The 21,738-nt window shown below is 38.2% G+C and overlaps 4 protein-coding genes across 6 annotated transcripts in view; 3 read left to right on the top strand and 1 right to left on the bottom strand.

Annotated features, from left to right (window-relative positions):
* hnrnpl2 (heterogeneous nuclear ribonucleoprotein L2) overlaps positions 1 to 21,738 on the bottom strand; it is a 192,676-nt gene that overhangs the window by 18,097 nt on the left and 152,841 nt on the right. The gene's annotated exons all lie outside the window — the stretch shown is intronic.
* Positions 1,437 to 3,832, top strand: chchd2 (coiled-coil-helix-coiled-coil-helix domain containing 2). The gene is made up of 4 exons (XM_060875565.1): positions 1,437 to 1,632; positions 2,191 to 2,449; positions 2,567 to 2,744; positions 3,545 to 3,832. Exons 1-4 carry the CDS (start codon positions 1,586 to 1,588, stop codon positions 3,553 to 3,555), a joined length of 495 nt encoding a protein of 164 aa, XP_060731548.1. The 5' UTR covers positions 1,437 to 1,585; the 3' UTR covers positions 3,556 to 3,832.
* Positions 6,840 to 15,414, top strand: phkg1a (phosphorylase kinase, gamma 1a (muscle)). The gene is made up of 10 exons (XM_060863843.1): positions 6,840 to 7,044; positions 7,623 to 7,747; positions 8,123 to 8,301; positions 9,685 to 9,739; positions 9,868 to 9,933; positions 10,890 to 11,053; positions 11,487 to 11,577; positions 11,837 to 11,990; positions 12,340 to 12,465; positions 14,707 to 15,414. The coding sequence occupies exons 1-10, from the start codon at positions 7,039 to 7,041 to the stop codon at positions 14,971 to 14,973; spliced, it is 1,233 nt and encodes a 410-aa protein (XP_060719826.1). The 5' UTR covers positions 6,840 to 7,038; the 3' UTR covers positions 14,974 to 15,414.
* Positions 16,561 to 21,732, top strand: psph (phosphoserine phosphatase). Of its 2 annotated transcripts, none has more exons than XM_060863832.1 (6): positions 16,561 to 16,702; positions 17,547 to 17,699; positions 19,079 to 19,213; positions 19,362 to 19,507; positions 20,804 to 20,952; positions 21,291 to 21,732. In XM_060863832.1, the coding sequence occupies exons 2-6, from the start codon at positions 17,560 to 17,562 to the stop codon at positions 21,399 to 21,401; spliced, it is 681 nt and encodes a 226-aa protein (XP_060719815.1). In that variant the 5' UTR covers positions 16,561 to 16,702; positions 17,547 to 17,559; the 3' UTR covers positions 21,402 to 21,732. The 2 variants fall into 2 exon arrangements, with proteins under 2 accessions (XP_060719815.1, XP_060719806.1); XM_060863823.1 differs by lacking the exon at positions 16,561 to 16,702 and adding an exon at positions 16,766 to 16,876.

The raw sequence follows: 21,738 nt of genomic DNA, 5'->3' as shown, positions 1-21,738 counted from the left end.
AAAATTGTGTAATGCTACAGCACTCAAAGGCTTCCAATATGTTTGTGAGCTTCCACCTTTGTTTCAACAGTTTGGGGAAGAACCACATATTAATGAGAAGGTCAGGTGTCCACATACCTTTGAAAATATAGAGAATTTCATACTGTTAACCATTTTCCAAATATAAAGTTCAATATGTACAAATAATGGAAACTTGAATATGGAATATAAGCTGTCATCCCTCTATCATGAACATTTACACCACACGCTGCATCCTCAAAGCCAACAGCATTGTGGACGACCCCACACACCCCTCACACACACTTCAGCCTCCTGCCATCTGGGAAAAGGTCCCGTACCATTCAGGCCCTCACAGCCAGACTGTGTAACAGTTTCTTCCCTCAAGCCATCAGGCTTATCAACACCCAGAACTGAACTGTTACCGAACTAACACACACACACTGCACATTCACTCAATCACTGTTTTTGCACATTCTTTAATTTGCTGTTTTGCACATTTTCTATAATTGTTCTTTGCACACCAAATTTCAATATGTCACCCATTTGCTGCTCTAACAGAAGTGGATATTTGTTTGCATTAACTCTGTGTTCACAACTCTATTCCTTTGCAGTTTTGTACAATGGCCAGAATTCACACTGGTAGGCACTATCTTGTGTTTATTGTATTGTTTGCATTGTCTGTCTGCACTGTCTTTGTCTTGCACTGTTTGCACTTACTTGCACTGACAACTTACTTTCAGTCCTTAGCTCTGTGTTGTGCTATGTAGCTTTGTCTTGTCTTATGTAGCTCTGTGTTGTTTTAAATAGCACCATGGTCCTGGAGGGACGTTGTTTTTTCACTATGTACTGCATTAGCTATATATGGTTGAAATGACAATAAATGCTTCTTGACTTGAAGTTTATGAAAAGTGCTAAATATTTACATGTTAATACTTCTACTAATAATAATAATAATAATAATAACAGTAATAATAATAATAATAATAATAACAGTAATAATACTATACTACTACTACTACTACTACTACTACTAATAATAATAATAATAATAATAATAATAATAATGTTAAAAGTAAAGTAAAAGCTAAAACGCATTTAATCTGAGATACATTTCTTGCTCTCTATGAAACACCATAATAAAATAAAACACAGTTGTTTATAGGGCCTTGAATGATGTAACAGACTGGAAAGTTCCCCGGATGAACATGTGATCAGCTGACCAGTAAGAGTCAACTCTTTAGCCTCCCAAACGATTCATTAAAGTATTAAGTATTTTCATTCATTTTTATTTATTTAAGATTTATTTTCGCAGCAATGCTACGGATGATCACCCATCATTACCATACACTAAAAAGTGTTTTCGGTTGACGCAATTTGATTGAACTCTCAGAATATCAGCACTGCTTCATGTATTGAATAGGGTTCCGGCTCAAAGAACCGACTCATTCGCGAACGACACATTATTACTAGCTCACAAGTTTGAAGGTCGGAGAGACGGAAGCTGTGTAACTGGGAACGAAGGATACTTTACCATAGCTTGCGTTAAAGCTTTCAGCATTCGTTGTAAACATTTATAGCATTTAAAATGCCTAGAGGAAGTCGTAGCCGAAGTTCAAGGATGGCTCCTCCAAGGTAAGATTAGCTATGCTAACTTAACCAACTAGCTAACCTGCTAGCTTATCAACCAACTAGCTAACCTGCTAGCTTAGAAAGACAGATGTGATGTGGTGGTAATATTCGCCTGAACGGTCACATTATATTATGTTACTCTTACTGAGCTTGTATTTAGTTTATAAAGGTAAACTAATATGATGTTAAATGTGGTGCAGTGAATGTGACTGTACCAGGAGCTCCTCAAACATCTTTGTAGACAGTATAGATTTATTGTACAGGTAAAATCTAGCTGTTTAAACATTAGGGACATTAGTTAAATGTGTAAAACAGTACAGTGTCAGGAGTAGATGGTCTTATTTAAAGGATTGTCATCACTCATCCAAGCAGAAACAGAAGTTCAGTCACATTCAGACAACTAAAACTGTTGACCTTCAAATAAACCTGAATGACTGAAACAGTTACCAGTATTATTTAATTATCTAAACCAGTAGGTTGCACTGCAAATTACTGACAGCCATGAATTCAATTACACACGTTGCATCAGTTTGTGTGTGTTTCTGATGTTTACAATCATAGCTATTCCTCCCGTCCTGCACCACCACCACCGATGGCCAGAGCATCACCTCCACCAGCTCCTGCACCTGCCCCTGCGTCTGCTGTGAGCTCACCTGTTGCAGCTGCCCCCAGACAGCCAGGTATGTTTGCCCAGATGGCCAGCACTGCAGCGGGCGTTGCTGTGGGATCTGCTGTGGGGCACACGATTGGCCATGCCATGACGGGCGGCTTCGGCGGCGGTGGAAACTCCGAGGCTGCCAGGCCTGATATCACTTATCAGGTAAATGTATAACTTAAAGATTGAATCTTTTTTTTTTATTTTCTTTTCATAAGTGACTTCAGTTGTTCTGTCTCCTACAATCGGCCGTAAATAACACGTACGGAATTAATTCTTTAGGAGCCTCATCAGCCTCAGACCATGTACCAGCAGCAGCCCATGTATCAACAAGAGGCAGTGCAGCAGAATCCATGTGCTTATGAGATGAAACAGTTCCTTGAATGTGCACAGAGCCAGAGTGACCTCAAACTGTGTGAAGGATTCAGTGAGGTGCTCAAACAATGCAGATTCTCCAACGGTACGTATTGGTGACAGGGGTATGATTTTTGCTAGTGCTTAGACACAATTTAATTGGATGGTACATTTTTCAAATGTCATGTAGTTTAACAGCAACTAGATCACATAGTCTGTGTAACAAAGTGGAACAAATTTCAACTGCATCTTACATTCAAATATGACTTTGATTTCTTTTCTCTTGAAGTTTCCCTGCTTGCCATATAACAGCTTGCCAAAATGTTTAGATTGAGGTAACTAGTTGCATCACTAGGATTTAACCTTTAATGGCTACATGGTACATCACCATCATGCAGAATGGTAGATATGGTTGCATTGAGAAATTGTGTGCAGCAATAGTGAGCTTCTTGGAGAATAGGATGTGAGGATCATTTTAAGGTCTTTCAGTTTCAACGAATGTGCAAACAAAAATCCACGTGAAGACAATTTTTAAACATCTCTGAAGATATTTAATCATATGTCACTTTTCTGGAGAGTTAAAAGACAAATTAGACATTTTGAACCTGTTTAAAAACCTGAAATTTAGTTTAAGACCCAAGTTTTTTGGTTTAAATTAAGTTGAGACTTCAATAGCTATCTATGCACCTTTTGTTTCTTTTATCTTGATCTACCTACCTATCTATCTATCTATCTATCTATCTATGTGTGCACATATACTGTATATTAGTTGTATGAGTTTGATCACAGATTCCTTTCTTACAAAAAGAGCACTTTAATGTATTCATGTGATAAGTGCATGTAAACCTGTTAGTGTGTATAACTGCAGAACTGCACACTAATACGATCTGTTATTCTCTTGTGTAGGTTTGCCCTGATACCGGTTTGCCCTGATATCGGAATGGAGACCTTGCTTAGGACTATTATTAATTTAAACACATACAGAACAAGGAGAACTTTAGAACTGCATTTTAGGAGCTGTATGCATTTCATAGAATGAAACATTACATAATTGTTCGACATATTTTTGATTTATACAGACATTGGTTAATTTGCTGGGAATGTCAGAATTATGCATTGTACTTCAGAAGATTGCTGTACATGTGACTGAGCGATAACTCAATAAACCTTTAAACTACTGTTCCATCTTTGAAATGGTGAATTTTGAATGAATTATGCTTCCTGGTGATTTCCATATGACATCTTTGAAAGGTCCAAAATAAATGACATCATTACAGACATGTTTTACAGGCATGCAGAAAACAGACATGATCGTGTAAGAAATTACAGATAAATGCACCCAGATTCCACTCCAAGATACACATCTAAAAGAGCTCATTCCTAAAAAGGTTTAAGTATCATAAGGTAATACATTTAGACCTATAAATGAATAAAACTTGATTCAATCATTAGTATAGGAGCGGCAGCAGGACATCAAGGACTGCCACTAACATATTGTCTATGTGACTGCAGTTACTATTTAAAAAAGTGACCATTTGGGTGATAACTACACACGTGGACAAAATTGTTGGTACCCTTCAGTCAATGAAAGAAAGAAAAAAAAACAAAAAACAAACAATGGTCACCGAAAAAACTTTAATCTGACAAAAGTAATAATGAATAAACATTCTATGAATGTTAACCAATGAAAGTCAGACATTGCTTTTCAACCATGCTTAACAAAATTATAACAAAACTATTTAAAAAAATAAACTCATGGAACAGGCCTGGACAAAAATGATGGTACCCCTAACTTAATATTTTGTTGCACAACCTTTTGAGGCAATCACTGCAATCAGACGATTCCTGTAACTGTCAATGAGACTTCTGCACCTCTCAGCAGGTATTCTGGCCCACTCCTCATGAGCAAACTGCTCCAGTTGTTTCTGGTTTGAAGGGTGTCTTTTCCAGATGGCATGTTTCAGCTCCTTCCAAAGATGCTCAATAGGATTGAGGTCAGGGCTCATAGAAGGCCACTTTAGAATAGTCCAATGTTTTCCTCTTAGCCATTCTTGGGTGTTTTTAGCTGTGTGTTTTGGGTCATTGTCCTGTTGCAAGACCCATGACCTGCGACTGAGACCAAACTTTCTGATACTGGCCAGCACATTTCTCTCTAGAATCCCTGGATAGTCTTCAGATTTCATTGTACCCTGCACAGATTCAAGACACCCTGTGCCAAATGCAGCAAAGCAGCCCCAGAACATAACAGAGCCTCCTCCATGTTTCACAGTAGGGACAGTGATCTTTTCTTGATATGCTTCATTTTTCCGTCTGTGAACATAGAGCTGATGTGCCTTGGCAAAAAGTTCCATCTTTGTCGCATCTGTCCATAGGACATTCTCCCAGAAGCTTTGTGGCTTGTCAACATGTAGTTTGGCATATTCCAGTCTAGCGTTTTTATGATTTGTTTTCAACAATGGTGTCCTCCTTGGTCGTCTCCCATGTAGTCCACTTTGGCTCAAACAACGACAGATGGTGCGATCTGACACTGATGTCCCTTGAGCATGAAGATCTCTTTAGAAGTCTCTCGGCTCTTTTGTTACCATTCAGATTATCTGTCTCTTTGATTTGTCTTCAGTTTTCTTCCTGCGGCCACGTCCAGGGAGGTTGGCTACAGTCCCATGGATCTTACATTTCTGAATAATATGTGCAACTGTAGTCACAGGAACATCTAGCTTCTTGGAGATGGTCTTATAGCCTTTACCTTTATCATGCTTGTCTATAATTTTCTTTCTAATCTCCTGAGACAACTCTTTCCTGTGAGTTGTGTCCTCCAACTCTTTGAGTGTGGTACACACCATGTTTCCAGACAACACAGTGACTACCTGGCGCCCTATATATAGGCCCACTGACTGATTACAAGATTGTAGACACCTGTGATGCTAATTAGTGGACACTTGGTCACATTATTTTCAGTCTTTTCTAGGGGTGCCATCATTTTTGTCTAGGCTTGTTCCATGAGTTTATTTTTTTAAATAATTCCGTTGAAAAGCAATGTCTGACTTTCATTCGTTAACATTCATAGAATTTTTATTTATTATTACTTTTGTCAGATTAAAGTTTTTTCTGTGACCATTGTGAGTTTTTCTTTCATTGACCGAAGGGTACCAACAATTTTGTCCACGTGTGTAACAATACCAAGCCAAGGTGTACATGACCATGATTAACATTTAAAGACATCCGGCTAGACAAGGTGTATCCCACCCATTTGGGAGACACTCAGTTCTTATGCTCAATACACATTCAAAGCGGAACCTCATTTAAACTACAAAGAGCAGGATTTGTCCTGGGTTCTTACTGACTCCGATAAACTCAAAGTACTTCGTACAATGTATTTTGTCACTGTTATGATTATTTTCGCACATTTTTATTTCTTACAATAGCTATTCTGTTCATCCTGTACTGTACCAATTAAAGACAGTGTTATAAATGTCATTACAACACAAATTATAAGTGTGAATTTAATTATATCATTTTCGTTGGTCATTCCTAGTCAGTGATTTTGCAATTATGTCTATTTTGCTGTAATTTTCTTCCTCTGACACACAGGCTTCTGCCTCGCCTTATAGTATCATATTTGCATTTTAATTCCTTACAGTCAATTATTTATTACAATTAACAATCCACAATCACCGGTTCATAAAGTCAACAACTTGATAGTCCAGTGATGCTGATTGAAATGTGATTATTAGAAAGTGCAAATGAAAAAGTAATTTATTGTTGAATAAAATGAATGATTTGGAAGATTTGTTATTAAAGGCCTGACTCTCTCAGTGTGAGGAATTGGGTGTGTGTTTGTGTGAGTGTGTGTGTGTTTGTATATATATGTGTGAGTGTATGTGTGTGAGAGAGAGACAGAGAGTGTGTGTGACAGAGAGAGAGAGAGAGAGAGAGACAGACAGACAGACTGAGAGGGTGTGTGTGTGAGAGACAGAGAGAGAGAGAGAGAGAGAGAGAGAGAGAGAGAGTATGTGTGTGTGAGACAGAGTGAGAGAGACAGAGAGAGAGTGAGTGTGTGTGTGTGTGAGAAAGAGACAGACAGAGAGAGAGAGAGAGAGAGAGAGAGACAGAAAGTGTGTGTGTGTGTGTGTGTGTGAGAGAGAGAGAGAGACAGAGAGAGAGAGAGAGAGAGAGAGAGAGAGAGAGAGAGACAGAAAGAGTGTGTGTGTGTGTGTGTGTGTGAGCTGTATAAACCTCCCGACGTTATTTCTGGACCGTGACCTTCTCCCTGCGCTTTTCTCGTGCACTATTTCGTGCTGCCTCTGCGCACTGAACATAGTGTTGTTGGATCATGGCCTGATTTGGACATCTAGAAAAGCAATAAACCGGAACTACACTTTCTACGGCAGGAAATCTGATGCATGAAGGTATGCGCTTTGTTTTTGTCTGATTCGTCGTGACAGCGTTCCGTCATGTGCGGTTTATAAGTCACCGGTTCAGCGGCGCAGCGCGCGATGGAGAACAGCGTGTTTACACTGAACACTGTATCAGGGATCAGTATGAACCCAAACTCATACTTACACACAGTGCTATATCGCTGATTCACTACGCCTGCTAAAGGTATAGTCATTTTATTAGCTGAGTTACAGTCGCTCAAACCTGTGACAGCTGGGAATGTCATCATGGTCCAATAGAAACCTGATAGAAACCAAACACAAAAATGGACTCATTATTCTGGGTGGCAGTGAATAGTACAATTATAAATCATTTACCTTTTACAGGTCTATAGCATTTAGTCGAATCATACTGAGTGTTCAATATGAGTATATTGTGATTAACACACTGGACGAGTGCAGCACAACACTTATGATTACAGCAGCAGCATTTAGTAGTGTTCGTGTAAAGCACAAACTGGTAAACCATCTTAGAATTTAATAACATTTCCATAATTACAGTAAGACTGGAATAATGTCTGTATATCTTGCTGTTGTTTGCTCTCATAAAGGTTGCACCCGTGTTTCCTCGGATAATCTGTGAAACCATCATCATGACCAAAGACGATGAAATCCCTGACTGGGTGGGAGCTAAAGAGTTCTATGAAAAATATGATCCCAAGGAGATCCTTGGAAGGTAGCACTAATGTGTTTTATCTAAACGAGGACACAAATGTAGATTTCTATTGTAGAGTATTTGTATACTTCTAGATATGAGCTGACTGAGTCTAGAAAACGAGATCGTATTAGAGATCAATGATGGCTTGAGTATGTAATTCATGTGTAATTACATAGGGAATGTATAACAAGACAAAACCAGACCTCTCAGAATGATGTGGACTGATGTTAGATCCAGTTATTTTATTGGGGTGGCTAAAGTCAGGAATAATACATTTCAAGAAATGATTTTAAACAGTGAATCTGCATTTGTGATATTTGCCCATTTTATAATCTCTGATGTTAAATTGTGGACAAGATCCTATATTTCCTGAATTTCTAATTTCTTGTACAGGGGAGTTAGCAGTGTGGTCAGACGATGTGTAAATAAACGCACAGCACATGAATATGCCGTCAAAATCATCGACATAACACCATCAGATAAAACAACACCTCAAGAGATTGAGGAGATCAGGGAAGCCACAGTGAAAGAGATCGAAATCCTGAGGAAAGTGTGTGGGCAAGAGAACATAAGTAAGTATTCAGTATTTCTTTTCAGCTAGCAGATAACAAAACCAATGCAGCTAACAAAACCAATTACAATCACAACAATATCACAAAATTGCGACACAGATATTTTACTTTACAGACTCTATCACAAATAATAAAAAAGGTCAAAAGTTTTCAGTTTTAAATGTGATTAAAGTGAAACCGCATTTGGTCTGCTAACTCCTTGCATATCTCCTTTGAACATAGATGATAAAATAGATTTAATTTCCTTTTGTATTGAAAAATCATGCAGGGTGCAAACCTTTAATCTCAGTTATGTTATTATCTGATGTTCTGTAGTAAACTGATAAACCAGAACATTTATTTTTGTAACATCACTGACATAATTATGTTCTTAAGTCTTCAGCACGGAAACATGGAGAAATAGAACTTGTTAGGGCCTGGTCTAGTGTCAGGCTATAACATAAGCAAGAAAGTGAAAGATTTGAGCTGTCCAAGCTCCCAAAAAGTTCCACAGATGAGCAGAACAAAGGGCTTCTGAGTGTCCCAACAGAAATGCATTTGCCCTGTTGTCCAGAGTTTGTGGGTGGAATCCTGATGATTCCACAGCCATCTGAGACTCAGAGTCAAGGGAGCAAACTTGGCTGTGTTCTATGGGTGGGAGTAGCATAGGTGCTGGGGAGGGTAAACATTTTTTTCTTGTCTAAGCCTCAAATCCAAGAAAAGTGGCAGGAGCCTGCATCAGAAACTAAAGTCCCCTTTCATCCAGTGGTCGTCTTACTAGGTCCCCAAGGTCACCCCTATTGGTCACCTCTAGTTGACTAATAAAATTGTTTCTCCGTAATTGATGAAAGAGAAACAAAAAAGTGCATGAGTGGAGGGCAGTCTGTCATGCATTCACTTCTATAAAACATATAAATAAGTCAAACTTTATGTCAACAACATTGACAGGGATGACTTTATCACCAAATCTAATCCTTCTTGTTATTAATTTGTATGCCAGAAAAATCCTTGAAATTGACTAAAAACGTGAAGGAAGAACCCTACAAACCTACAACTCCTTGTAATTGCTTCTCACTAACAAGAATCTTGTACAGACACACAGACAGATGCATGGACATGCAGATGGTAGAGTTCCTGAACATGACCATCTTTACGGTGTTTGGCAAACAGGAAAGGAACTATTGAAGAGAAATTATTTTATGCATTTGACCTTGTTGAGACCTTGATCTTGTGTGGATCCATATAAATCCTACAAACATTCAACTAGTAGAATATTTTAGTATTAAAACCTCTAGGCATGTGTAAAGTTCTTTTTTTGTATAACTGTATGACTAATATTTATGATGAACTTTAGGATTTTGTTTAATATAATAAATCTGTGTATGTGCCACACTCTGTCTTTAGTTCAGCTGAAGGACTGCTATGAGACAAAATCCTTCTTCTTCTTGGTCTTTGACTTGTGAGTTAAAGTCTAACTACCACACTACTCAACAGACATTATCAACAAACTTCACTGTATATCAAATATCCTTCTGCACTGTGAAAGAACATATAAATATGATATTTCTTCTTCTTTCTTACTAACAGAATGAAAAAAGGAGAGCTGTTTGATTATCTCACTGAGAAAGTTACACTGAGTGAGAAAGAGACAAGGTTGGTTAAGTTTATATAATAACTTCAAACCATCCATGACCATTGCATTGTATGACCAGAAATCAGTCTGAACATAGAGCTATTAAAACAGTCATCAGTGGGATAGGTAGAGCAAGACCTACTAATCATAAACATTACCATACTTGATTTACCTGGATCGAGCCCATGTTGAATTTTAGTACTTGCACAGATACAATATTAGAAATAAAAGGAGATCTATATAAAAGCTGTAACAGAGTTTCCTTTATGGTCAGTAAACTCATTTAGGAAACTAAGGAACCCTTAACTACAGCGTACAAGTAACCATTTTAGGTGTCTTATTATCTGGGTGATTTATAAAAGAAGTGATATCAACTCCAAAGGAGGTGGAAAAATGTTTTGGGTCTGCAATTTAGATTCTCTACAAAATTCCCAGAGTTAAACTTCGACACACCTATTTACATGACTAGTATAATACAGACTTGACTAGTATAATAAGTATATTTGACATTGACAAAGTTTTTGTGTTGTGTAGTTCAGTATATTGAAGTTAAAATGAAATGAGGAGTATTATTAAGCATTGTGTTTGGTGTTTCTCTGGGGGCTTTTCTGAACTGGAAAATGTTTCTCAAAAAAATATGATCTAACCCTTACACTGGAGAACCATCATCTCAGCAAAGCGACTAGGAACGCTGCATGCTTTGGTGATTAGCTCAGGCTGAAAGTGTTAGTGGCCAAATGACTCCTGAGTTACATTGAGGTTACTATAGCATATCACTATAACAGTAGCATCTCCAAATCATTTTTATGCATAATGTGCAAGGAGGTTTGTCCTGGTATTACTTGGGTGTCATTTTCTCCAGGTTTGACAAGGTTTCTGTGCCTCCTGGTGGTCCAAACATCTTTCATCTCTATTTAGTCCTACTGTAAGTGTGTTGATTCCTGTGGCATAACATGTAACACTGTACTATTTGCAGAAAGCTTATGCGTGCTTTGCTGGAAGTGGTTAGCTTCCTTCACTCCCAGAACATAGTTCACAGAGACCTGAAGCCAGAAAACATCCTCCTGGATGACAACATGAACATCAAACTGACCGATTTTGGCTTTGCCGTACAGATTGCATCAGGGCAGAAGCTTAAAGGTAAGTCTGTTTACCCACCTGAATGTGATTTTGTTATTTTATAAGCCTTAGTCACGTGCCTTTCATGCCATGATTTCCTTTAAAATTTCAGAAACATAAATACAATCAGAAATGTTTAAATTCTGAGCATCAAGATAATTTGTACAAGTAAAAATTGACTTCAAATCCCAACACTGCCAAGCTTCCACTGTTGAGTCCTTGAGCATGATCCGTAATTCTCAAGTGCTTTATTTTAGTTTGTTTTAACTATCAGTAGCTCTGACATACAGTAAAAAGATAAACTGAAGTAACTAGGCTAGAAATCATCAAAATAGGGAGAGGTATATTTTTACATCATTTTAACCGAATCTGTGTTTTACATCATTGAGAATCTGTGTTTGCCTGTTGGTATTTTATTTTTAATAAATTTATTATTGCTCACGTAAATCTCAAGAGGTATGTGGAACACCAGGTTATTTGGCTCCAGAAATTATCGAGTGCTCCATGGATCCTCATCATCCAGGCTATGGCACTGCAGTGGATATGTGAGTTAACACCACTGAACATTTGGACAAAGCCCACAGAATATTTTAGCATGATTTAGGCTTATATATTCATTTAAAAATCATCTTTTAAAAATGTGACTCTGTGAATAGAAATGATTATACTTTGTTCAACAGTTGTCATATGAACCTGTCCTTTCTTTTCCTTACTGTTCCATGTCTAAGTTTAAGTGATCTGATCTTTGACTTATACTTGGATATTATGAGCTCATTAATCTATAATGACCTGTTTTTGTCATAGCTGGAGTGCTGGTGTGATCATGTATACACTCCTGGCTGGCTCTCCTCCATTCTGGCACCGGAAACAGATGCTGATGCTGCGCATGATCCTGGCAGGAAACTATCAATTTACATCGCCAGAGTGGGACGATCGCTCAGACACCATCAAAGATCTAGTATGTAATGAGCTTCTTAATAGGAGAACATGATGCGACACACATGGCATACTCAGGTTTTGAGCTGTAAATATTTTAAATTAAATATACTAAAAATGCAGTTCAAATGATACAACAGCCTGACTAAAAATAGATTGTTTTTCTATAATGGCAAAATCCCAATGTGCTTTTTTTGCTTGTGGTAGAAAACCTATTGAATGTTGCTGTTACTGAGCTACTACTGACAATGCTTTATGAGTATATAAACTCATCATCTGGATTGCAGTCATTGTTCTCATATTACTTTAGTATTATTAATTATACTGAAAATGAACAAAGCACAAAAAATATATATCATTATTGTTTTCAGATCTCCAAAATGTTGGTGGTGAATCCAGAGCAACGTTACACAGCCAACGATGCCTTGAATCACCCGTTCTTTCAGCAGTATGTGGTGGAGGAGGTGCGGCATTTCAGCCCGTACAGGAAGTTTAAAGTGCGTTCATTTAAATCGAGTACATTTAAATCAAGTAAACCACACACAAATCTTTCAGTCTGTTTTAACAAAATAAGTTTGATGCATGCAAAATGTGACCTAGCTGACTATGGTGACAGATTTGGGATTATCTGGGGTCTCATTTATAAAGCGTGCGTACGCACAAAACGGGGCTGGAAACGTAGTTCCCATGCAAAGGTTGTGATCTATAAAAAACAAACTTGACGGGAGAATGTGCGCACCTTTAAGCAAACTTTGAGCTGTGCGTACGCACATTCTGGAGACAAAGGGAATTAACGACACAGATGGTGAGGTTGTGAACTGAAGTTAGATTGTTGAAAATAAATGTGGGAAGAACGATTATAAGAATTAATGACATTTAATTTTCACTCCATTTCATACGTTATATCCACATTATTATGAAGATTAAATCCAACAGTGTTATTTGTGCCAATTGTTTTAGGCTATATACATCTAGTAAAATCCAAACATAATTCAAAATGTATTTAAAAAAAATAAAAATAAATAATTAGCGCTGCCTTACAGTCACATTGTCCACAACAGGAGCGCAGGAGGAGATGGCACTACTACATGTGATACAGAATAGCATGAAACACCCTATTATTAGAGAACTCCAGAACACAGTGTAAAAATGAAATATTTTCCTTAATGTACATATATCATAAAATGTCAAAGTCTGCAAATACAGTCATGAAGTATATAACTATTTGTTCATTATGTATATATGTACGTATATATACGTATAACTATTTGTTCATTACAAAACCGTCATGAAGAAGCATGTGTTTACTATAACATTTTCGTCTTAAATTTTCGCCCACAAATTAATTAAGTGATTTTGTCAAGGTGTTAACGATCAGTCTAATTGCTAGAAACATATAAATCCTCCGGTGACCCGGGTATGTAATGCTTCATGATGGCACTGCTGGCACTGTTGGAGGATTACGCCAATGGCAGAATAAGGAGAGAACGAGTTTTCAGGGACCATGATGATGACTGGCTAATAAGCCGATTTAGATTCCCTAGAGCTGTGCTCTTGGATCTATGTGCTGAATTGGGTCCAGTATTAGAGAGGGCAACACGCCAGAACCATGTCATCCCAGTCCAAATACAAGTCCTCACCACTCTGGGGTTCTTGGCAACCGGCTGTTTCCAGCGGGAATTGGCAGACAGGTAAATTATTTATATATAAAAAAAATAAGTAATCCTCAACTTTGTCTCTAAGACCTTTTTGTATATGAAATAATTCTATTGGAATCTATAATCTCACCCTATAGGTCTGGTATATCACAGTTGTCCCTGAGTGCCATAATATCTGTCATTTTGAATGGTATAATTAATATGGGTAGTCGATACATCAGGTTCCCCTACACTGTGCGAGAACAGGCCGAAATTAAAATGCAATTTGCAGCAATGTCTGGTTTCCCAAATGTAATCAGCGCAATTGACTACAGTCATGTTGCTATAAGGGCAAAATCTGAAAATGAATTTGCTTATGTTTAACAATATTAAAAAGTAGAAACTGTAACAATTTTGTTTTTAATATAATTAGAACAATGTTGCTTTTAATATGATTATAACCTGCAGGCGACAGTGGCTACCCCCTGTGACGCTGACTCCTCACCCCATTTTTAAACCCGCAGAGCGCAGCGGAAACTCATTATAACGAGGACCACTCTCGTGCCCACGCAGTTGTGGAGCGTGTAATGGGCGTGTAAAAATGGTCGTGTACAGGTCGGGATATGAGGCTGGTTCACGTACGCACATCTGCGGGAACATTGCTTACAGGTTTTATAAATCGGAATATTTTTTGGCGTACGCCATTTTTGGGTAACAGTAAACTTTTAGTAGGGATCCTACGCACAGTTTTATAAATGAGACCCCTGGACTTTATAAATCTTTTTTTAATTTTTTTTTCTCAGGAAATTTCAAATTGCTATATACATTTTTCTATGAATTCTGGATCGGAAAAAGCATTATCAAAGAATTAATGAGAAATAAAATATCTTATTTTGAAGATAACCAGAAAGCTATCCAACAATATATATGCACAATTAGACAAACTAATACTTTGTCTAAATTTGTTCTTTGGATACTTAGGTTCACTTGTAGTTGTAGGTTTCTACATAGAATCTTAAAGTGTTGCATTTTAATGCTCTCTTATATATTATATATAAAAGTATATAATAAAGTAAAAGTGTTTTTCACTTCTGTTCCCAGGTGATCTGTATGACTGTCCTCGCTTCGGTGCGCATTTACTGCAATTATCGTCGTGCTAAACCCGTCACCAAGGACGTGATCAGGAGTGACCCCTATGCAGTGAAACCAATTCGCAAACTCATCGATGCTTGTGCATTCAAGATATATGGACACTGGGTGAAGAAAGGCCAAACGCAGAACAGAGCAGCCTTATTCGAGAACAGCCCAAAGGCCATTTTACTCTCTATAGCGGCCGAGGCTGAAAATTCCTCATTGCGTACCTGGTAGACGAAAATGAGAAACTGGGAAAGTGGCTTGATCAAGAATGTTGCAAATCACTTTTCTGGAATGTGTTACTATTCTAAATTCAGGAAACTGACTTCTAATCTTATTTTGCAATGGTAAATGTGCAAATATTTTTTAGCTATAATTTATTTGGAAGAACAGAGAGCAACTCTGAAATGTCCTGTGGAAGAAATATGTTCTAAATGAATTTTGTTTGACATTATGGAAGCTGAAATATTTGCGTATCTCCAAGTGTTAAGCAACACATGTATGTTAAAACCTCAATAATAAGCTTTTACATACCTCACATATGTACAGTGTAGCTTGAAATGGGTTTTTAACTATATACACTCATTAAACTATTTAGGTTGTTGGATGTAAAGCAAAGTGCAAAGAGTAGCATCAGTGAAAGTAGCATCTATTTTGTCCTGCTTGACTGTCATGGAGGCTAAGAATCACCTGAATACCTTCTTGTGCACATGAAAGTGAACATTTGTTCAAGTGATTTATTCATGAATAAGTAAAAGCTTGTCACAGCACATTGGTTGGCATGTCTCTGGGTGCTTTGTTAAAAGGGGCAAAGAATGTCTGGTCCAAAGAGTCTGGTGTTGGATCCAACCATTGTGCTGGAGCACATTAGGAGTCTACACAAGTTGCCAAACTGAAATGGGCTTCCACAAAAAACTTGTGCGCTTTGTGCTTTTTTATATAGCAATCAAATCATCAATAAGAGTTGGGACACTGCATGCTGTGTTGATAAGCTGAACTTTAAAGTACTAGTGACCAGATAACTGGATCTTAATCATGGCCATTATTTAGATGTACGCTGCTGCTACCTGGGCATCACGAATCACTTTCTTAAGGGTCTATAATTACAGTGGTCCAATCACTTTCCTAGTTACTACTAAAAGTGTGTTTGTTCCTCAGTGTAGCTTGGGATGTCAAGGTGAATCTCACAGATATATATATCTATATATATCTATATATATATATATATATATATATATATATATATATATATATATATATATATTCATTTAAAAGTTGTGTAGACTTTAATGAAGTGGTATGTGATTGGATGCGGTGGCTTCTGTTGCCTGTCAATCAGCAGAAACTCCGCCCATCTTTACACCGCTCCTGACACATTACAGCGAAGTGAAGACTTTTTTATTCAGCGTCGTTATAAAAGATGAATTTGAGAGTGTATCCTATGCGAGGTATATCGAAGCATTCAGACGACTTAATTCAGTTTAATTTAGATAAACCTTTGGACAAAGACTTGGACCTAATACCCACCCCTTATTTAAACCACGCCCACATTTCCAGGCGTCCCTCTGGGCGTCCCTCTAAAAGTAAGGACATAAACCGGAGAAACGGTTAATACACAGAGCCATATTGTCAACGCGTCCGCCATATTGGAAAGGTAAAGACTTTGGGGCTTAATAGAGAAACGTGTGTCTGACACGATATAAATTAATATATATATAAGCCAGGAATTCTGGGAATCTTTATGCGTCGGAAACAACGCGTCTAAAGACACGTCACGAACCCCAGAGAGAGAACTGACCAATCAATGTGATCTGCGTGTGATCTTATTGGCTAACGCACATGGAGGTCGTTGCAGATGGGCGGAGCCTTTCTTCAGAGCTCCTCCCACTGTATGACTGTGGTAAAAGTCCTCAGTTAGCCACAGTGACGGTTTCCTTCCTCATCGGGTCCTAAGTTTGTTCAGGTATCGGATTTATACTTACCCCTCTACTAACCCCCCTCTACTAACCCCCCTTAGTGTCTACTGCCTCTCTACTGCCCCTCTACTGCCCCTCTCTTACCCCTGTACTACCCCCCTCTCCATCTCCTGCATTTGAGGATGATGCAATAATCTGATGAGCGAACTGCTTCAATTTAGGTCAGATTTGAGGTCAATTCATCATGTAAGACTGCTGGTGTGTTGTGTTTGTGTTACAGTGTGTGTTGTGTTTGTGTTACAGTGTGTGTTGTGTTTGTGTTACAGTGTGTGTTGTGGTGGTGTTACAGTGTGTGTTGTGTTTGTGTTACAGTGTGTGTTGTGTTTGTGTTACAGTGTGTGTTGTGGTGGTGTTACAGTGTGTGCGTGTGTGTGTGGTGGTTTTACAGTGTATGTTGTGGTTGCGTTACAGTGTGTGTTGTGGTTGTGTTACAGTGTGTTGTGGTTGTGTTACAGTGTGTTGTGGTTGTGTTACAGTGTGTGTTGTGGTTGTGTTACAGTGTGTGTTGTGGTGTTACAGTGTGTGTGGTTGTGTTACAGTGTGTGTTGTGGTAGTGTTACAATGTGTGTTGTGGTAGTGTTACAATGTGTGTTGTGGTGGTGTTACAGTGTGTGTGTGGTTGTGTTACAGTGTGTGTGTTGTGTTACAGTGTGTGTTGTGTTACAGTGTGTGTGTGTGGTTGTGTTACAGTGTGTGTGTGTGATGTTACAGTGTGTGTGTGTTGTGTTACAGTGTGTGTTGTGTTACAGTGTGTGTTGTGTTACAGTGTGTGTGGTTGTGTTACAGTGTGTGTTGTGTTACAGTGTGTGGTGTTGTTGTGTTGTGTTACAGGAGTTTGTACGGGATGACAACATTAGCACAGATGAAGGAGATGCTCCGTCTAGCCGAGGCCGTGTGCTTTGATGTGGACAGCACTGTGATCAGGGAGGAGGGCATCGACGAGCTGGCCAAGTTCTGTGGGGTTGGAGATGCTGTGACTGAAATGTGAGTGTTTTCTGCACACAAAATATTTACAGGAGAAACGGTCTTGGGTTCACAACAACACATCAAGGATTATTTTATGTTTTACTTTACATCATTTCCCCTGAATGTGATATCAGTTTGTTTTAGCTTTGAGCAACACCTCAAACTCCTTCAGGATTCTTTGCTTTGTTTCGTAACTTAAATGTAAGAAAATCCAAGGATTAAACAGAATTATTGTGAACAGTAGTTTTTTTTTAGTAAATATTGCCCATAACCCGTTCATCATATTTCAGGTTAGTTTGGACATAAATACATTGTGCAAAATGTCTCTATTGGATTGTCAGATTAACCTAAACATACGTTAGCATTAAACATAATACAGTACCATTTTAATCCCCACAGAGCACAAGTGTACACCAAGTGTACACCAAGTGTTCACCAAGTGTACACCAAGTGTTCACCAAGTGTTCACCAAGTGTTCACCAAGTGTTCACCAAGCATCTTGTGTATTTCAGTTTAAAATGAAAGTGAAGCTAGTGTTTAATGGGCTTCAGCACTACATTGTCCTTGCATATAAAGATGCAGTGAATAGATTTGAGACACAACACATTCTTTGTTACAGAAGAGTCTCAAGGACTTTGTGGCATTTGTTTAGACACACGAAAACAACAGGCTTTGTAGAGTCATGATCAGCTCCTGGGAATGTAACAGACCTTTATATGTTGTCTATAAAGTACATAAACTTTGAAAATGAACAAACTACAAAACCACTGTATAGTTTTTACTGTCAGATAAATAACATGTCTTTGTGTCCAGTTCGCACTCACCGCTGCTTACATAATGTCATGCAGCGTCCAGCCAAACCTAGTGTCTGAATCCTGGGCTGTGACTAAAGGGTGAATAAACGTGCAGCTTGAGTTTACATTAAAAATAATCAACTAATCACAATTAACTGGTGTGGTAATTATTAGACATGTTAGGCATGATTTAGTATTAAAATCACATTTGGAATGTGTACCGTGACACATCATCATACCTGGATTTATGCAAATACAAATAAAAGTTCACACCGCCTCAAATTTCTGAGTATTTTACTACAGGTATGAACAGTTAAGAGAAAGTGGCAGTAGGATAGCAGAAGCTATTAACCTACCACAGAACTGGAGAATAAAATGACCCGTTTTGTTGTAATAATTTGTTTAACTCTATTTTTTATATTTGTTTTACAAGTGAGATTGTGTGTATATACTCTTTTATACTCTATATAACATCAGATAACATTAAGTGTAGAAAGGAAAAGGAATGTTTCAAACAAACAAAGTGCATGTGTGTAATGTTGATCTTCAGACAATGTAGTCAGACATTTGAGTGGCTGTTGATTGGATAATCTTTGTTCCCAGGACTCGGAAGGCCATGGGAGGTTCAGTAACGTTCAAAACAGCTCTGACGGAGCGCCTGTCTATTATCAAGTGTTCACGGGAGCAAGTTAACAAACTGATAACAGACCATCCTCCTCAGCTGACTCCAGGTATTAAGTAAGTTGGTATAGATTCAGTTTCCAAACATGGCTAACTGTCTTGGTGGACAGATATTTTTCCAAGGATTTTAACTTATTCAGATTTTATCTGAATAACCAGCTGATTTTTATCAGAAGATGCTGAGGTGTAAATCTTGTCTGCACAGGGAACTTGTGGAGAGGCTACATCAGCGCAATGTGAAGGTCTTTCTCATTTCTGGAGGCTTTCGCTGCATTGTGGAGCACGTAGCCACTCAGCTCAGCATTCCTCTCGACCATGTCTATGCAAACCGCTTGAAATTTTACTTCAATGGTAAGAAAAGCACAGATCTTTCAGACTCATTACCATATACAGTTTGTAGGTGTGTAATTACTGACTGTAGTCCGTCGGCTATCTTCGTGTCAGTCTTGGGTTAAGAAAATATCCAGCCCACAGGGGCTTTGTGGTCACTAATGAAAGAGTAGAGGATGATTAACACAGTGTGCAAGAAAAAAGACGAGATGTAATCTGTGTATAAACCTCCAAGTTGGAGCAACAAGGTGAGTGTGTTTAATAAAACAGTCAGTACAGTGTTTAAAAACATCAACGAGGCTGATCCGGTCCACCACGTGTTTCACCATCCCGTCCACCATCCATGCCACCATCCGGTCCACCACCCGGTCCAACATAAAGGCCACCACCCGGTCCAACACCCGGTCCAACACTGGACCTGATCAGTATTAGCCCAGTGCTGACAAAATTGCCTGAATGTTTCTAAAAACCAGTAATTATGTAATTATATACAGTAGGTTTACATGATAAATTTGACAGATACAAAAAACTGGATATACCGGGACATATACTAATATATTACACGTTATATGTTGAGCATTTATTCCTTTTTGCAGCAGTCAAGATACCCGAAGATACAGCAAGCTGATAAAACACAGATTGAGCCTGTTTGCTTGGCCATAGCTGTTATTTCTTTCTCACACACTTATTTGAGTAAATTGTCACTAACAGACCAGGTTTTCCTGCTTTGCGGTTGTGGTTTTTATGAAACAACTCGTCTACTATGTTACATAAGAAGCAATAACGTCGAAATTATTTACACCAGCTTATGGCCTAAGGCCTGCCGTTTCAGTTTTTATCAACCCAAAAATTCTTTTATTGCATTACATTGCCATAGGAAGTGAATCATCTGGCTCCTGTGTTCTGTATGCTGAGAACCTCTAAGAAAGGTGTGAAATCATGTATTACACTGTATTTGCGGTATCTTGGTGACCTCCCACCAGAATCTTGCTGGTTCTGAATGACAGCATTGAAAACCAGTAACCCAACTCTGAAACCCACTGTTTCCTGTTTCTAAATACTTCAAGCTCTTTCATATCCTCTGAATAGCATTTCCTCTTAGTTGTTAGTTTATGACCTCAATCATATGTCATAGGCCATAAAGCTGATGTTATGTTTTAGCTCAAACTAGTTTTAACTTGGATTTTAATGGTTGTCTTGTCTGATGCTTCCACTTGTCTTTAACATTAATACAGTTGAATTGTAAGCTCTGGGCGATGCACACTTTCGCACTGTGCCCAGTATTACGTGATCTCCAACTTAATATGATTTTTTTAGGAGAGTATGCAGGATTTGATGAGACTCAACCCACAGCGGAATCAGGAGGCAAGGGCAAGGTGATAAGTCTGCTAAAGGAGAAGTATGGCTTCAAAACAATAGTAATGATTGGAGATGGAGCCACTGACCTGGAAGCCTGCCCTCCTGCTGTAAGTGCACCTCGTTTCATTCCAAAATGTTTGTGATGTTTCACACCTGAATAGTGCTCTAAATATTACACAAACTGTCTGATGCACCTTCATCATTTCTTGAATGTCTTGAAAAGTAAAGTACAATTTAAAATGCAGGATGCATTTGTTACCTTAGCTGTTAATGTGTGAGACATGGAATTAAACTCAAAACATCGTCGTAGTGGCCGGTGTGTGTCTGTGTGGAAATACAAATAAAAAAAGGAAGAACTTGTGTCCCACAAAAATATTTGTAATATATTTGTAAAGATTATATTTCTTATACGAGAGAATGACTGAACACTTCTGTACTGTTTCAGAGCGCGTTCATTGGATTCGGGGGCAATGTGGTGCGGCAGCAAGTCAAAGAGAAGTCATCTTGGTACGTGACAAGTTTCGGAGAGCTGATAAAAGAGCTTGAGAAGATTTAGTGTTTCACCAGCATGTAGTCTCACATTGCCTTGTTTGTGTGCCTTTACATATTGCACAGTTTTACTTACTTGCACATACTTTTAATTTTAATGTTTGTTTAATATTCCATCATATGAAGCTTTTTAATACAGTACAGAGTTTACAAGGTGTAGCAGACATGTGTTAATGTTAATCAAGTCAAAAACTGATCAAACCTCTATTTTTAATTTCTTATGATTGTGATTATAGTGTTTTTATGATGGTGATGCTTTAGAAGATCTTCAAATTATTTTTGATTTTTTTAAACGATGATATATGTAACATGTGTATCATTGAAAGGAGACTTTTTCACTTTGG

Source organism: Tachysurus vachellii, chromosome 1 (genome assembly GCF_030014155.1).
Source record: "Tachysurus vachellii isolate PV-2020 chromosome 1, HZAU_Pvac_v1, whole genome shotgun sequence".
In the NCBI taxonomy this organism is placed as follows: domain Eukaryota; kingdom Metazoa; phylum Chordata; class Actinopteri; order Siluriformes; family Bagridae; genus Tachysurus; species Tachysurus vachellii.
The sequence above is the reverse complement of the archived record's forward strand: the minus strand, read 5'-3'. Positions and strand labels throughout refer to the sequence as shown.

What these genes read in the sequence shown, in the direction of transcription:
- chchd2 (XM_060875565.1), top strand. Translation starts at nt 1,586, where the DNA reads ATGCCTAGAGGAAGTCGTAGCCGAAGTTCAAGGATGGCTCCTCCAAG. An exon ending in TCAAGGATGGCTCCTCCAAG is followed by an intron (nt 1,633 to 2,190) that starts GTAAGATTAGCT and finishes TTACAATCATAG; the next exon opens with CTATTCCTCCCGTCCTGCAC. An exon ending in GGCCTGATATCACTTATCAG is followed by an intron (nt 2,450 to 2,566) that starts GTAAATGTATAA and finishes TTAATTCTTTAG; the next exon opens with GAGCCTCATCAGCCTCAGAC.
- phkg1a (XM_060863843.1), top strand. An exon ending in GTGTGGGCAAGAGAACATAA is followed by an intron (nt 8,302 to 9,684) that starts GTAAGTATTCAG and finishes CTCTGTCTTTAG; the next exon opens with TTCAGCTGAAGGACTGCTAT. An exon ending in ATCAGGGCAGAAGCTTAAAG is followed by an intron (nt 11,054 to 11,486) that starts GTAAGTCTGTTT and finishes GTAAATCTCAAG; the next exon opens with AGGTATGTGGAACACCAGGT.
- psph (XM_060863823.1), top strand. Translation starts at nt 16,854, where the DNA reads ATGAGCGAACTGCTTCAATTTAG. An exon ending in CAGCTGACTCCAGGTATTAA is followed by an intron (nt 19,214 to 19,361) that starts GTAAGTTGGTAT and finishes TTGTCTGCACAG; the next exon opens with GGAACTTGTGGAGAGGCTAC. An exon ending in CTTGAAATTTTACTTCAATG is followed by an intron (nt 19,508 to 20,803) that starts GTAAGAAAAGCA and finishes TGATTTTTTTAG; the next exon opens with GAGAGTATGCAGGATTTGAT.